The sequence below is a fragment of the Topomyia yanbarensis genome, chromosome 2 (assembly GCF_030247195.1).
Source record: "Topomyia yanbarensis strain Yona2022 chromosome 2, ASM3024719v1, whole genome shotgun sequence".
Classification (NCBI taxonomy): Eukaryota; Metazoa; Arthropoda; class Insecta; order Diptera; family Culicidae; genus Topomyia; species Topomyia yanbarensis.
This window is the reverse complement of record NC_080671.1, coordinates 315,718,293-315,734,383: the sequence shown is the minus strand read 5'-3', so window position 1 is coordinate 315,734,383 and position 16,091 is coordinate 315,718,293. Positions and strand designations below refer to the sequence as shown.

The 16,091-nt window shown below is 37.0% G+C and overlaps 1 protein-coding gene across 1 annotated transcript; it reads left to right on the top strand.

Annotated features, from left to right (window-relative positions):
- Positions 1 to 1,785: 1,785 nt before the first annotated feature.
- Positions 1,786 to 3,734, top strand: LOC131683656 (zinc finger protein 436-like). The gene is made up of 3 exons (XM_058965822.1): positions 1,786 to 2,030; positions 2,087 to 2,223; positions 2,282 to 3,734. The coding sequence occupies exons 1-3, from the start codon at positions 1,917 to 1,919 to the stop codon at positions 3,699 to 3,701; spliced, it is 1,671 nt and encodes a 556-aa protein (XP_058821805.1). The 5' UTR covers positions 1,786 to 1,916; the 3' UTR covers positions 3,702 to 3,734.
- Positions 3,735 to 16,091: the final 12,357 nt, after the last annotated feature.

The window sequence follows — 16,091 nt, the reverse complement described above, 5'->3', positions numbered from 1 at the left end:
TTCAGCCTTTTTCAGCTTCTCAAGGCGTTTGACAGCAGTCATATTATTGTACACACATGCATACACCTTATGCAGATTATCTTGAATCTGTTTTGTGTTTGGCAAATCTGCGACTCTTCGTATTCTTATGCGGATACGCTCTTCTTCCCTCCCGAGCTCGGGCAGAACACTTGTGATGCACAGAGATGCCAGATTCTTTTTTTTTTTTTCAAAATTTGAAAAAATTTCACTAAAAATTTGTATTACAGACATTTAATGTCTGTAATACAAATTTTAAGTGAAATTTTTTTCAAAATCGTTCCGAAAAGATCAAATGCAAAATATTTAGAAATAAAAAGATCGATTTTAAAAAAATCGCATCGACATCGCCCATTCCTTCCAATGAGTATATACAGGTATGGCGAAGAGGGCTCTTTGGAATTCGTAAGATGAATCTTACATGAGTGGTGTGAGTGATCATAGAATAAATCGACTTGCTTTCGTCATACCGTTCGTACCGCTTCAGGTAACTGGCATCCCTATCTCCACATACAGAGTTTGACAATAGGCAACATCGTTTTTCAACCGATCGATGGGGGTCAGTTTGACAACGTCAAAATCGCTTAAAATGTCATCAACAAACAATAGTAGCAGTAAACAAAGGAAAACAATGAACACTTTAACTGATTTGATGTAAACTAAAGGGCTCCTCGTTCGTATTAAAAATTAATTTCGTTCATTTTGTTACAAGCAAAGTTCTTATGTTGGCTACGAAAATATGACGTCACGTCACCCTCTTGTACCGCTTCCATTGAATTGTGTGAACGCTATGACGTCGACCCGATGTGCTTCTGGATTGTTTACATATTTTTGGTTGCCAATACCAGCAAACCGTGTGTTCTGCCAGATCTATATATACAAAGAGAATAGGGAAAGAGACGAATAGTGTGAAGCCAAAAATACCTTATTGAGCAGACCAATCGTGCAATGTAAATAAACATTACTCATGCCTGAGTTAGAGGAGATAAGTATTGTACTTCTATCAAAAAAGAAATTTCAATCGTGATTGTAAGGTGCATTCTAGAGTATATGTATGAGTAAAAATATGCTTTAGAATTATTTCATCTCTTTGTTTCGAAATGCACATCGTTTGATAAACAAATCCATCGATCGACATACGGTTTGTTTTCAAAATATAATAGGAGTCATTTAAAGTGCTGCCTGTAGAAGCGGTTGCCAAAATTCTAGTGTTGAAATCATCATAAAGGGAGTGTTGCCGTTTTGACTGATTTTCACTCTTCGTCTCTTTCACTATTCTCTTTGTATATATACACCCAGTTAAGCTCAGCCGGAAATGAACTGGAATTCTGGCTGGTTCCAGTTCGTATTCCGGCTCCAGTGACACAACCGATTCTAGTTAGAATCGGTTGTGTCACTGGAGCCCGTGTACGAACTGGAACCAGCCAGAATTCCAGTTCAATTCCGGCTGAGCTTAACTGGGCAGCATTGCATTTTTACTGCCTGACAGGGATGCCAGGTGCACAGATTTATCTGTGTTTCACAGATTTGCAATATGCTGCACAGATTGCAAAAACTGCACAGATTTCCACAGTTTTCTCAATTTTTTACCTTGCGCTAAATTTTTGTCTCGCTCGAAAGCAAAGAAAAAGGTCGCCACATCTTGGTTTCAAACTAATTTGTACGTTTTCCGTAACACAGACACAGATTTTTAAATGGCCCGCGCACGGATTTTTCAAAATATCACCTGGCATCCCTGCTGCCTGATGTCATTTTTATCAACAAAAATAAACGGCTGTTTTGCAAATAGTAAACACTGAAAATTAAAGTTACTGAGGAATAATTTATCACGTTTACTATTTAAGTGAATATCCACATTCAGCATATTGTCTTTAAATTCTGGGAAGTGCTCCTTTAAAATGGATGTATGTCGTGTTTGTTTGGTAGAGGAAGCTGATGTGTTTCTTTCCTTGTTCTCCAAATTGGAACAGGTTTCCATTGCAGAAATGATGAGTTATTTCACCGGATTAGAGGTCAGTCAAATTGTAATCCATCTAGTTTTGCAATATATTTTCTATCTCCCGCTTAGATTGCGAAAGGTGATGGGCTTCCGCGTTTCATATGTAAAGAATGTTCTGAAGATGTGGTCAAATCGTACAAAATTAGACGGAAATGTTTGGATTCGGATCGAACGCTTAGAAGTATATTGGAAAAGAGTCGTGAAAAGTGTGTATTTAATACTTCGGCATGCATGCCAACAAACTAATAAATTCATTTATTCTAGTATCAAGGTTGTAGAATTGTATCTGAAGAAAGAGGTACTAAAAGGAAATTCCGATGTAGAATCGACCGAGATTAATAAGTTGTCATATATATCTGCTGATGTTATCAAAAATGTTGCTGAAAATAACAAACTGATGAGTCTATTTGATCCACAAGATCATACCGCTGATAACCAGGAATATAACGAGACAGTAACGGAAGAAATAGAAACACTGAGTGAAGAAAATTTGCAAGAGGAAGGCAGCGAATCTGTTAAAAAGGAACTAATAACACCTGCGCCTCTAGATGCTGACTGTTCGGATAGTGCTGCGGAAGATGAGACCCAGTATACAGCGGACAATTTTTCTGATGCTGATCCTTCCCAAGGAGATAAAAAAGAAAATGAAGAATACGAGACATTGGAACATCCTACGGAAGAAGAATATGAGTATGCCGAATACTTAGAAGTTGGCCAAGAGACAGTTGAAGAAGTTCAGTATACAGTTGAAACGGATATTGGCGAAGAGCAAATTGTTCTTGTTCAAAGACTTGACGAGCCGTTGCATGAAGGCAAAATCATTTGCTGTGGATGCGAAATGCATTTTGCTGAGTCCGGAGATCTGCAGCAGCATTCGATTGACCAACATAAGAAAATGAGAATAAAAAATAACGCCAAGCCGTTCGAGTGTCAGGTATGCTTCAAACGGTTTGTCAGCGAGAAACGTTTACATTTTCATCAAACGTATGTCTATCGAGAAAAAAACCACGTGTGTGAACAGTGTACAGCTCGGTTTACATGTCGTGGGTCCTTATTGAATCACATGAAAACGCATGCGGATCGAACATATACTTGTGAAACCTGTAACAAATCCTTCTATACAAGCAGTACGTTGCAATCGCATCGCTTGCTGCACTCTGACTTGAAACGATTCCTGTGTACCGAACCGGATTGCTCTAAAAGTTTCCTTCGGAAATCAGACCTTCACATCCACTTAGTTTCCCATTCTGACGAGCGCCCCTTCGTGTGTGAGATTTGTTCCAGCCGGTTTAAATCGAAGGCCCATCTCGTTCATCATGGTAAAGTTCACACTCGGGAAAAACCTTACAAATGCAATAAATGTGAAAAATCGTTCGGAACATATTCCGCCCGAAATGTTCATCAATTGGCGCACGAGGGCATTCACCCATACAAGTGTAATTTCTGCGACAAAATATACCAACGCAATACAAAATTGCAGGTTCATATCCGTCGCATTCATACTGGCGAACGCCCTTTTGCATGTGACATATGTAAAGACACACGGTTCTATCAAAATTGGGAGTTGACTGCACACAAGAAGAAGGTCCACCAGGCTGAAAACATTACTGTATGCAGCATCAAAGAGGAATTAGTTGACGAGGAAAGTTCTCTAGCAAATAAGGCAAAGAGAATGAAGCCGTGAGTTCTTGACAACTGGATATTTGCCAGTTGATTCAATTTCTGAAAATATACATTTTTAATGAATTTTCTATGTTTTACTGTACACTAACCTTATCACTCTAAACTGTGCTTAGTAAGCACTTCTTAAGGCGTTGGTAAGGGTCCGTTCATATACAAAAACCTTCGATTTTGAGCCCGTCCATGGACATATGTAGATTATTCCTGATCCTCTACCTCCCTATCCGCACAATGTCCACGCAGTTTCGTGTCAATTTAATTTTTAACGGGGACCGTCATCGGGGGCGATTTCATGCCACGGGGGACACATTACACCAAGATTAGAAAATGATATTTGAGCTTGTAGTTCAAATTTTGTTATTTTTTAACAAAGGCAAAACATTCGTTGGTTGAACTTACGTAAGCCACTGATAACTGACATGCAAGTAAAGTTTTCAACTTGTGTAAGAAATAAAACTGTCGGTTTGAAATGATAACAGCAAGTAGCAACTTGCCACTGGCCGGCGCAACGATCGGCCAGCAATCTCTATATGGCACTTGTGTGCAAACTTGAATACAATGGTGATTCATGCATGCAAACCTGTATGGGATGGCAACATTCAACGTATTTTCATTTGAATGTGAAAAACCTGTGTAAGTTTTTCGGGAAAGTTGCGTCTAGCTTATATGTATGTTCTCTGTGCTTAAGCTCAAATATCGCACTCTAAATTAGGTGTAAAGTAACCTCCGTGGCATTAACTAGCCTCCGATGACAGTCATTTCATAAAAAATCAATTCCAGTAGAAAATATTCCAATGTGTTAAAGGGTGTACGGAATCAGATTGCACCACTTTCAAATTGTTGTACTTTTTTCATTAGGTATGTTCTCGTGATTGTGTATCGTTCACATTGAGTAAGATTCGCTGGCAATTGTGTAACCGTCGAGAAAATGAAGTCGAAAGAACATCAGTAGCGTAAACTAATTTGGCGCACGTACCTAGAAATTCGGATCTCTCATCGTGCTATTAGCAAGAAGCTGGGAACGGTCCAATCTTCGGTAAGTCGCGTTTTCACAGAAGGAACGAAAAAAGTGTCCAAAATGGATCACAGTATTGTGTGAAGGATCTCAAGCAAAACTTTTGCGCAAAACGCAAAAAAACGCGAAAGACGTACAAAGTCCAAAAGGCGCCGAATCGCGACGAATACAGTGTCTCGTCATGAATGACGAGACTTATGTGAAAGCAGATTTCCGACGGCTTCCTTTTCTCCACTGTGAAGTCCCGTTTCAATTTTTTTCAAACATTTCTTCACGATGATTTAGTTGGAGCCCTAAAGCCCTGCCGTCTTTTTATTTGCTCTGATCCCAAGCCCAGATCGTTGGGATAATTTGATCAAAGATGCCCATTTTCATCTAAAAGAAGTTGTTTTAAGAAAATTCACGAAACTTCTATTTTAAACTGTGAATTCCCGTTCCATTTTCACCTAAAAGACGCTATTTTCAAAAAATTCACGAAATTTTGGTTTTAAACTTTAAAGTCCCGTTCCAATTTTTTTCAAAAACTTTTTTTACATTGAAGTGGTTGGAACCCTAAATCTCTACCATCATTTCAGTTTGTTCTGCTCTCAAGCCCAGTTTTTTGGGAAAATTCGATCTAAAATTCCCATTTTCACCTAAAAGATGCTATTTTTCAAAGGTTTTAACACAGAGAACAGACATCCATGATCGAACAAAAATATTTAAAAAACGTGTGTAAACATTTGAATTAATATACGAAAAACACTAGCGCCGCCACACCAACCTATCCCAACTATCCGTCAAATCGATTCTGGAACCGGTTCGAAATCCTGGATGGATTCAGCATAGAATCTAGCTCAAAGAAATCAACCGATTCCGACTCTATCGGTTGACGCATTTGAGCTGGAATTCATGCTGGAAGTACGAATCGGTTCCGGACTAGTATGACTGGGTAGAGGAATAACCGCTGTCAATTCTGTCGCACTCAGCCACAAAAAAACATGACGACAGTAGCGCACCTGGTTTAGATATCCAAACTACCTTCGAAACCGTTAGAGATTTTACACAAGCTGAATGCTGAAGATGGACGTCTGTTCTCTGTGGTTTTAAAGTGTGAAACCCCGTTCCATTTTTTTTTTTCAAAACTTTCTTCACGACGATTTGGTTGGAACCCTAAATCCCTGCCATCTTTTTATTTGTTCTGCTCCCAAGCCCAGTTCGATGGGATTTGTTTTTCAATCATAGGGCATCACAATAAACTTTTCGAATTTCGAATCATTTTTTCAAAAATTGCTAAGTCCCTGGGACTAAAAAAAAATTTAAATTTGTTTTCGCCATTTTTTTCGTTCTGCTTTTTTTTTTTTTTTTAATTTTGTTTCGCAGTGTTACTTACAGACGCATAGCACGTAGGTCCATTTCGGCCTTTGACGTGAATAGCAACCACCAGAGCAACAATTAAAAAGTAGTTTACCGTTGGAAAGGTTTTGATAAGTTATTCCAGGATTGCCGTTTAGCGCTAAAATTATCGATTATGAATAATTTCGACCGATTTCTTGCAAATTGTTAGGTCCCTTTCAAGCGATTAGTTTACTCGCCAGTACATCGAAACTGAAAATAAATTACAGCAATAAAAATGATACCAAGATTAGTTTCATTGAAATTGAAACTGATCTTGGTAACTTTCGATCACCTTGTGAGTAAAATGCGATGTTTGATTCTGCGATTAACCGCTATTGCGATTCTTCCGCCGAATCAAACAATTCGATCAAATTGATGTATAATAAAATTAGAGTTACTTTTCAATTTTATAATTGGATTTAAAAAAGTTTCGGTCGCAACAGCAATAGTATGTATATTATGTACCCTCAAGAAGTTGAAGTCTTAGTCGTTTCTAGTGAACAAGCATTCCAATTTTTTAAAAAATAAAGCTTATTCAAAGTTATTATTAAAATTTGAATCCATTACAACATTTCCATTTATTGACAAATTTCCATACAGTTTGAAAAGCTTAAAACATGGATGTAGAATTTAATCATCAATTGAAACATTGATCGCTCCTTTAGCCGAATTTTACAACGACCAACCTGCTCTCGTTCAGTCGTGCAAACCGATGCTATTTGCATGGAGGTATCTGCGGAGTTTGACAGAATCAACCATGATATCGCAATAGCGAAACTGGATGAATTCTGTATTCATTATCAATTTCTGCGCTGGTTTTGTTCCTACATCGATGAAAGGTAGCTCCAAATAAGCATTCAAGACTATCTATCTGCACCATTCCTCGCTACATCCGGCATCCCACAAGGAAGCCATCTTGGTCCAGTAATATTCATCCTCTACTTTAATGACTGCAATATCAAATGCCTTTCTTTCGCCGATGATATGAAAAGTTTTCGACAAATACGGGATAAAAACGATGCCGAGTTTCTTCAGAGTGAACTGGAGAGCTTTAGTACGGGGTGTGATCTAATCTAAACAGATTTATCAATACATGCGATTGGATATTTAGATAACAGAACGACAACACACCCGATGAGACATTGTCATTGATGTGTGTGTTGTCGTGTGAATGTGAAGGAACATCTTATTCTGGTGAAGACTATATGGTTCGAAAATAAAATTGGAAGTCTCCACTTAGGCCCTTCCAATTTCTGTATCAGCCAGGTAGAGCTTTGTTCGTTATACGGGGGGGGGGGGGGGGGTAGGTAACTAAACAAAAGTATACCTCAAGCCAAGTTAGAGGGGATTGAAAAGACACACCCGTGAAGATCTTCTGGCAGATCATCGAAAAGTGACATTGCTTCAACCTTGCTGCACTCGATTAGTATTGAAATTTGAATCTCTATACCATGAGCCGAAGCATTTTTCGAAAGAGCACATCCACAATCGCGGATTTTTTTTCGTTTATTTTTATCAAAAAATTTACCCATTTTTAAGCGATCAGAGCATTTTTCGCAACTATCAATATTGTTGTGGTAAGCGACTTAGTTTTCGATTTACCGAGAATCCGAAAGGAGTGGAGATGTTCTGCATGAATCAACGGTTTGATCAAAACTCGTTTTAATCCACCTAGTGGTGCAATTGTGCCTTTCTCATTTATCCAAACTACGATTCTATGGGTGGTTATGTTTAATATAATGGTGGAAATGTCTAATAAATATTCAGTGCGATTAACACATACGTACAATGAATCGACAGCTACTAACTTGAGTCGCTATATGTCGACGCTGAAACGTTAAGAAATTTTAAAGTTTCTCAACTCAAAATTATTCAAACTAAAATTTGCACTGGTTTTTCAGACCCACTAGGAAAATTTATTCTAGAGGAATTAGAAAATTTTATTCCAGTAGAGGGATACTTGATGAGGGAAGGGCGGTTTAGGGAAGGGTGGTGAGTGATGTGGGGGGGGGGGAGGGTCTCACCGTATCCCCTAACTACGACCCTATTAAAATACAGAAAACCTATGCAAGTCAAAAAAAATTGGCCCTCAGGCCGGAATTAAGTTGACGATGTGCAGAGTGATTGCACAACCTTTCTATAGGAGAAAGGCGAAAATGTGAATTTGCTGTTTGTCCGTACTCTTAAACCCTCCGGAACCAGAACTCGGAATTTAATGAAATTCAATAGCAGCCTATGGGAACGTTGTACCTTTCATTTGAGACTAAGTTTGATGAAATCGGTTCAGCCATTCCTGAGTAACCGATGTGCTTATTTTTGGTCACATACATACATACACACACATACGCACAGACATTTGTCGAATTCGACGAACTGAGTCGAATGGTATATAACAGACGGCACTCCGGGTCGGGATTAAGTTGACGATGTTCAGAGTGATTGCATAACCTTTCTATAGGAGAAAGGCAAAAAGAGTGGAAGTTCACACCATTAAATCCAATTTTGTACTATCACATGTTTAAATTGAACTATTACACAGTAGAACCGCAAGAGGGTGTTAGATCTATACGTTTAAATAATCAAAGACAATGTACTTATGATCAGTTAACGACGGTTCGAGCTCGTTGGGTATGAGCCAGTTTGCCAACTCATGCATAATACTGTCAGAGTATAGAGTTATATCTAACACCTCTTTTCTGCCAGGTCGTGCAAATGTTTTACAATTTCCTAGATTTGTGCTACTTAAGTATTCCACCAATGCCTCTCAAATTGATATCTTAGCTGCCCCAAATTATGGGGTGCGCATTTGCATCCCTGCCCTTATGAGTAGAAACCCATTTCTGCCACAGTATGATACAACTTTTTTGAAACCATCAGAAGGTGATGATTCATTATGCGGCAGTCATATCGAACAGTATACGTATTTTCTGTTTGACGAATTTCGCGCCAACTCGAACAAATGTTGGCAGCACCCTCTCGGATTTCAATGAAACTTTCTGTACATGAGAACTTTGTCACAAAAAGCCACTTTGCGTACTTCGTTTTTCCGAAAATGATCTAGACTGTCTTTTAAAAAGGGCCAAACTTTTTTATCATTTTTTTTTTCAAATGGCTATAGTCTAAAAATGACAAATCCTACACAAAAATGATTTAGGGGTGATTTTCACAAAATTAGTAAAATTTTTGTATAAAAATATTGAAAACATTCTTCATTGACTCCTACACTGAAATAAATCGATCTTAAAATTTTAAAGTCGATTTACAAAAAAAAACCATTTTTGATTTGGATGAAATTTTGTTGCAAGATAGGTAAATATGTTCCTTACCTACCGTCAAAAATTCAAGTTGGGCACTTCCAAGAAAAAAAAAAGTTATTTGAAAAAAACTTTTCCTTGTCCAAACTGATTTTTTTCAGTGTATTTTTATCGAAAACTAATCCAATGAAAGTCATAATCATCTCAGAATCCACTTTCCCAGCTGCTAGTTGTCTGATACATGCAAAAAGTATCAGTAACGAATTTGGTATATATTCATAACAAACTTGAACGAAGACTGGAAGACTGGAAGATCGGAAGACTGGAAGGTTGAAAGACTAAATGACTGGATGACTTGAAGACTGTAGTTCATTTGTTCCTCTCACAACCGATAAATTTTATGAAACAATTGACAAACATTTCCAAAATATATTTTATGTCTGATGGAGCAGCAGCACAACACAAAAATAAGAAAAACTTTGCAAGCTTGTGTAGATTCCAGTCAAAGTATGAGTTAAGTGCAGAATGGCATTTTGTTGCAGCATCCCATGAAAAGCGCCCTGTGATGCTATTGGTGGCACTCTCAAGCGAATGGCAAAAAGAGCCAGTCTTGCTCGCGACTATGGAAATACCATAACAAGTCCCCGAGAGTTATATAACTGGGCAGTTGAACAAACTGATAAAAATATCACAAAATTAATTTTCTGCTACATATCCACTGAACAATACAACAAAATGTCAGAAGAACTCTAAGTGCTGTATAATAACGCCAAAACAATATCTGGAACTCAAAAATTCCACAGTTTTGTGCCCATTCCTAGGGGCAAAGTAAAGATGCAAAAAGATATTCTAATTCAGAAGATGAACCAAAAATATTTTCCTTGTATAGAAATAATACAAAATAGCATGCATGAAGATAGTTTTGAGATAAATGTAATATATAAAATAAATCAATAATTATGTAAAATTCAATACATAATGTTGTGGTCGTTATTTCTTTCTCTAATTCTTCCTCAGCACTAAACAAAAAACATAAACAAGACATAAACTCTTTTAAATTGGATTCTTGATTAAGGGGTTACATACCTTTTAGTGATAAAAAATGTCAAGAAAGTTTGCATTTACGTAAAGGAATAAAGCAATGATTTCATTGCATCAAACTTATAATATTTTGGTAGCACATTTTTCAGTAAAATAAACAAGCATAAGTTTACAAAAATAAATTGATAATTGGCGGAGTTATGACTTTTTTCCCGAAACCCTTTTTATTTAAGCGGTTTGCAGTGATCGCGATTGGAGACCAATAGATCATCTAAAATCCCAAAACTCAAAAAATTCCAATTCAAGAAAATTGATTGAGTACTTTTCGGCAATCGTGATCACGGAAAAATCATTTTTAGTAAAACAACATTTCGAGATAATTGAATTAAAAATTTCAAATTACCACTGCTCTTGGTAGACGAAGCGCGCTTGGAAACGCTGAAACTTTCGATCTATTTCCCGGATTTTTATATAAATTTGGGAAAACATTCTCAAGGAGTTGTACTTTCAGATAAAATAATAAAAAAAAATAGATTTCAAGAAAAATGAAAAAAGTAGTTTACCCCTTAATAAAAATATGCTTAGTTGCTAAATTAAACAAGATCTTCTCACAAACTGAGTTTTATTGAATTCTGAGATGATTATGACTTTCATTGGTTTAGTTTTCGATAAAAATACACTGAAGAAAAAAATCAGTTTGGACAAGGAAAAGTTTTTTTCAAATAACTTTTTTTCCTTAAAAGTGCCCAATTTGAATTGTTGACGGCAAGTAGGGAACATAATTATCTATCTTGGAACAAAATTTCATACAAATCAAAAATGGTTTTTTTTGTAAATCGACTTTAAATTTTTAAAATCGTTTTTTTTCAGAGCAATGAAGATTTTTTTCAATATTTTTATTCGAAAATTTGACTAATTTTGTGAAAACCACTTCTTAAACATTTTTTTGTAGGATTTGGCATTTTTAGACTATAGCCATTTGAAAAAAAAGTGGTAAAAAAGTTTGGCCCTTTCAAAAGAAAGTATAGATCATTTTTGGAAAAACAAAATATGCAAAGCGGCTTTTTGTGACAAAGTCTTCATTTACAGAAAGTTTCATTAGAATCTGAGAGGGTGCTGCCAACTCGGAATACGATTTGGCGCGAAATTCGTCGTTATCAACAATCATATTGACTGTGATAGCACAAAAATCGCGAGTTGTGAGGTCGGATATAAGACATTCGTCAAGAGCACTATTTACAACTTTACATTCATGGCACATGTCACGTGGATTTGTCATACCTGTTTTGATTCAAGCCACGAAGATGGGGCTAAGTAGCTTTTCAACATGGAAATATGACTCTCGAACTAAAGCTATGGAAGCTTTTTCTTCCTGCACAAGGCGGGATAGATTCATAGTTGCTGCACATTTATTCTGAAGATTAAATTGTGCTGCTTCGAGAACTACCTCGACTTGAGGACTAGAGATGAACGGGTATGAGTTTTTTCATACCCGGACCCGACTCGAACCCGAATACTCTTTTTGTAAGTTCCGTAACTTATGACACACACAAATTTTCGGTTTCTATGACGCACCCTTTGTGCTTCACAATGTTCTATGGTGCACCTCCTTTCGGGACCTTATGACCTGGGCTGTTATGAGGCACTGCCTATGCGTCATAATATTCGAAACGTAGTGCCTATGCGTCGTATAATCCGGGACTTCATGACACTTACCTCTACCCCATAATGTCCCAATATCAGGGTGCGCTAAGAGCTTATCGGAAATTATCATGCAGAATCTCTTTCGGACGTTATGACGCAACGATTCAGATCGTTTGAAGAATTATTGGTTTCGGCTGTTATGGCGCACCCTTGTGCGTGTCGGTCTAAACCAAATCAATTGTAGATGGATTGCTTACAGACGAATAGCACGTAGGTCCATTTGGACACATACCTAAATAATAGCCAGTAGAGCATTCATTAAGAACTAGTTAATCGCTGAAATTGTTTTGAGAATCAGTGTTTAGCGCTAAAATTACCGAATATGAAGAATTTCGACCGATTTCTTGGAAGTGAATCTCCTTTCAAGAAAATTAGTTTGCTCGCCAGTGGATTAAAATGGCAAATAAGCTGCAGCAATAAAAATGATATCAAAATTAGATTCATTCAGTTGAAACTAATCTTGGTAACTTTCGATCAGCGATTAACCGCTATTGCGATTTCTCTGCAGATTCCAACAATTCCATCAAAATAATCAATAACAAAATTAGAGTTACTCTTAAATTTTATAATTGGATTCAAACAAGTTTTGGTCACAACGGTAATGTGTAGATTATGTACCCTCAAGAAGTTGAAAAATTCATCTTCGCACGTTTTAGTGAACAATTTAAAAAAATAATTCTTATTTTAAACCATTATCAAATTTTTAATTCATTTTTTAATAAATTCCTACAGTTTGAAAAGCTACAAACATGGAGGTACAATTTAGCATTGCAGTCATCAATTAAAAAATCGATCGTTCCTTTAGCCGACTTTTACAACGACCAACCAGCTCTCGTTTACAATATATGTACTCGATGGATTCGCAGACCGATGCTATTTACTTGGATCTATCTGTGGCCGTCAACAGAATCAACCATAATATCGTAATAGCGAAACTATATAAACTCGGTATTCATGGACAATTTCTACGCTGGTTTCGTTCCTACCTCGATGAAAGGCAACTCCAAATCAGCATTAAAGGCTGTCTATCTGCACTATTCCTCGCTACATCCGACATCCCACAAGGAATCCCTCTTGGTCCAGTAATATTCCTCCTCTACTTTAACGACTGCAATATTAAATTACAAGGACCCCGCCTTTCTTTCGCCGATGACATGAAAAGTTTTCGACAAATATGGGATAAAACCGATGCCAAGTTGCTTCAGAGTGAACTAGAGAGCTTTAGTACGGGGTGCGATCTAAACTGAATGGTTTTGAACCCGAGTAAATGCTCAATCGTTACGTTCACGCGGTAACCCCAATCAACCAATTGGTTCACTCAACCCGAACGGCGTTGACAGAATCGAGGTTGTCCAACTCTGGTTCATATTCATTGTACTTCGTCAGTTAATACAGCTCGACACTCTAGGCATCCGGAGGGACTGCTCTCGGGTCCTGTTTGTCTTGGACTTACTGTCTGCCAGGGTGGTTTGCCCTACAATCCTTGGGCGCCTGGATCTTCAAGCCAGCGTTCGAACTTGTCGAATTGGAATTGGACTATGGTAGGGGTGAATTTTGCTAAGCAAATTTTATCTTGTTATTCAAACATTTCCATCGGATATTCACATCATATATTGTTTCAGTGCATTAATAATTATGATGCTGGCTGAGAAAGTTTAGGAACAGTTTCTAATTGAAAAATTGTGGCGTCGTGGAAAGCAATTTTCAAAAAGGGGTGCATGATGGTGATCAATATTCGGAAGGGGCTACATGGAACGAAAAAGGTTGAAACCACTGCTATACAGGAACTCTCTTTTATGATTATACTAGTTTACAAATTTCAAAAAGTGCTGTCCTCAACTTTTTTTTATCATTTCCGTAGTAAAATGGCCCGCTGAAAATGAAAATGCGGTCGAAAAAGTTCTGTATGGAACAGATTTTGAGGTATTGCGATAAAACCCGTTTTTGTATTTAAAAAAATACCCTTCACTTCATCACAAATATCTCCAGTACTCAACCGATTTTAATGAATTTTATGTTTCATTTGATCGACAATTGCAATACCTATCGATTATTCCTACAACATGTTTTGTCACTATTACAATTAGATCTCTATTCAGTAATTAATTAAAAATAAGGGCCATTTTCAATAAAATTTTGGATTCTTTTTTATTTGTATGTAAATTACTCAAAGAAGAACGATTTAAAAAAAATTATTCATGGGTATAGAAATATGATCAATTTCTAAAGTAATGAGCGTATCTTCATTGGAATCCAGATAAAAATAAAGAAGTTATGAGTATTTTTGTAAAACATACAAAACGTCAATTTTTCAGAGTTTTGCCTTTCTCATATAGAAAGGTCATGCAATCGGTCGGAATTTCGACTTTGTAACCGAGGCCCGCAGGGCCGAATCTCTTATATAATTTGACTCAGTTCGTCGAGATTGGAATATGTCTGTATGTGTGTATATGTATGTATGTATGTATGTGTGCATGTGTCAAACAATCTCACCGATTATACTTAGTTGTGTTTCGGCTTCGCCTCATCAGAAACCGACACTAACTTATTGTCGGAATAGATTAGCGCCGGCTTGCGCAAATCTCTTAAAACCAAAACACACTTTGTGTTCCAATCGAGCGACTGATCAAACGTGATGTCCCGTTCGAGCAGAAGTTCTGTTTATGCCGTTGAGACACAGTGAAGCCGAAACTTGTCTTGGCTTAGCAGGCCTATGCGAAAGCACTATGCTATATTTCACTCTAAGGAGGAAAATTTGGTAAAAACCAAAATTTCTCACTAGGGTGAAAATTTGTTGGTAAAACCAGTCTTTGTACAGGAGGGCACAAATCCTTATTTCATACTTAGTTGCATTTCGGCTTCGCCTCATCAGAAACCGACACTAACTTATTGTCGGAACAGATTAGCGCCGGCTTGACGCAAATCCCTTAAAACTAAAACACACTTCTGCTCGAACGGGACATCACGTTTGATCAGTCGTTCGGTTGAAACACAAAATGTTAATAGTTGGTGGGAATCGAGTACCGATACACAACCATGCACTGATGAATGATTTTTTTTAAATCGTCCTTCTTTGAGTAATTTACAGACAAATAAAAAAATCCAAAATTTCGCAGAAAATGGCAATTATTTTTATTTAATTCCTTAAGTATGCGACTATTGGTACATCCATCCTACTAAATAGAGATCTAATTGTAATAGTGACCAAAAATTTTTGTAGGAATAATCGATAGGTATTGCAATTGTCGATCAAATGATATTAAAATCGGTAGAGTATAACTGAAGATATTCGTGATGAAGTGAAAGGCAATTTTTTTAAATACAAAAGCAAGAATTTTTTTCGATCGGATTTTCGTTTTCAGCGGGCCATTTTACTATGGAAATGATTAAAATATTGTGGGGATACAAATCACTGTAAACTAGTGTTATCACCGTTCAGGAGTACTAACTATGGTCGCCATGGCGCTGTTAGAGGACTTGAGAGTATAATAGTGTGGCGACGGCTTTTGACTTCAACCTGACGAGGAATTGGATAAAACATTTTCTATTCTGAAATGGAATTAGTTTAAGCAACTACCATTGGGGCCAAAGGGTCTGTTGGTGAATGTGCAATAAATAAACAATTAAACACACTATCTTACTATATAATACCAAATTGTTTGAGTTTCCGTTGGATTATGATGGTATGAAATATATCAAGCTTCGGCTTTTTCTCCTTGAATTGTATTGATTTGCCTATATTATTTTGGTAAAAGGCAAATATACATCACGTAAAAAAGCGAATAGTACTTAAGGTCAAACGTAAAAGCGGCCTAGTTATTGATGGAAGAGAAAATAAAGACAGAGAAGCTCTCATTTGCGATATGCCCTTATCACATGTTTATCCAGAATTTAACACAGTAATAGTAACATTATCAGAAAATATTCTCATCCTTATGTAATTAAGGTATTTTATTCTGCGTTGTGAGTTTTGTCCGTAATTTTTATTTAGCACAGGGTGCGC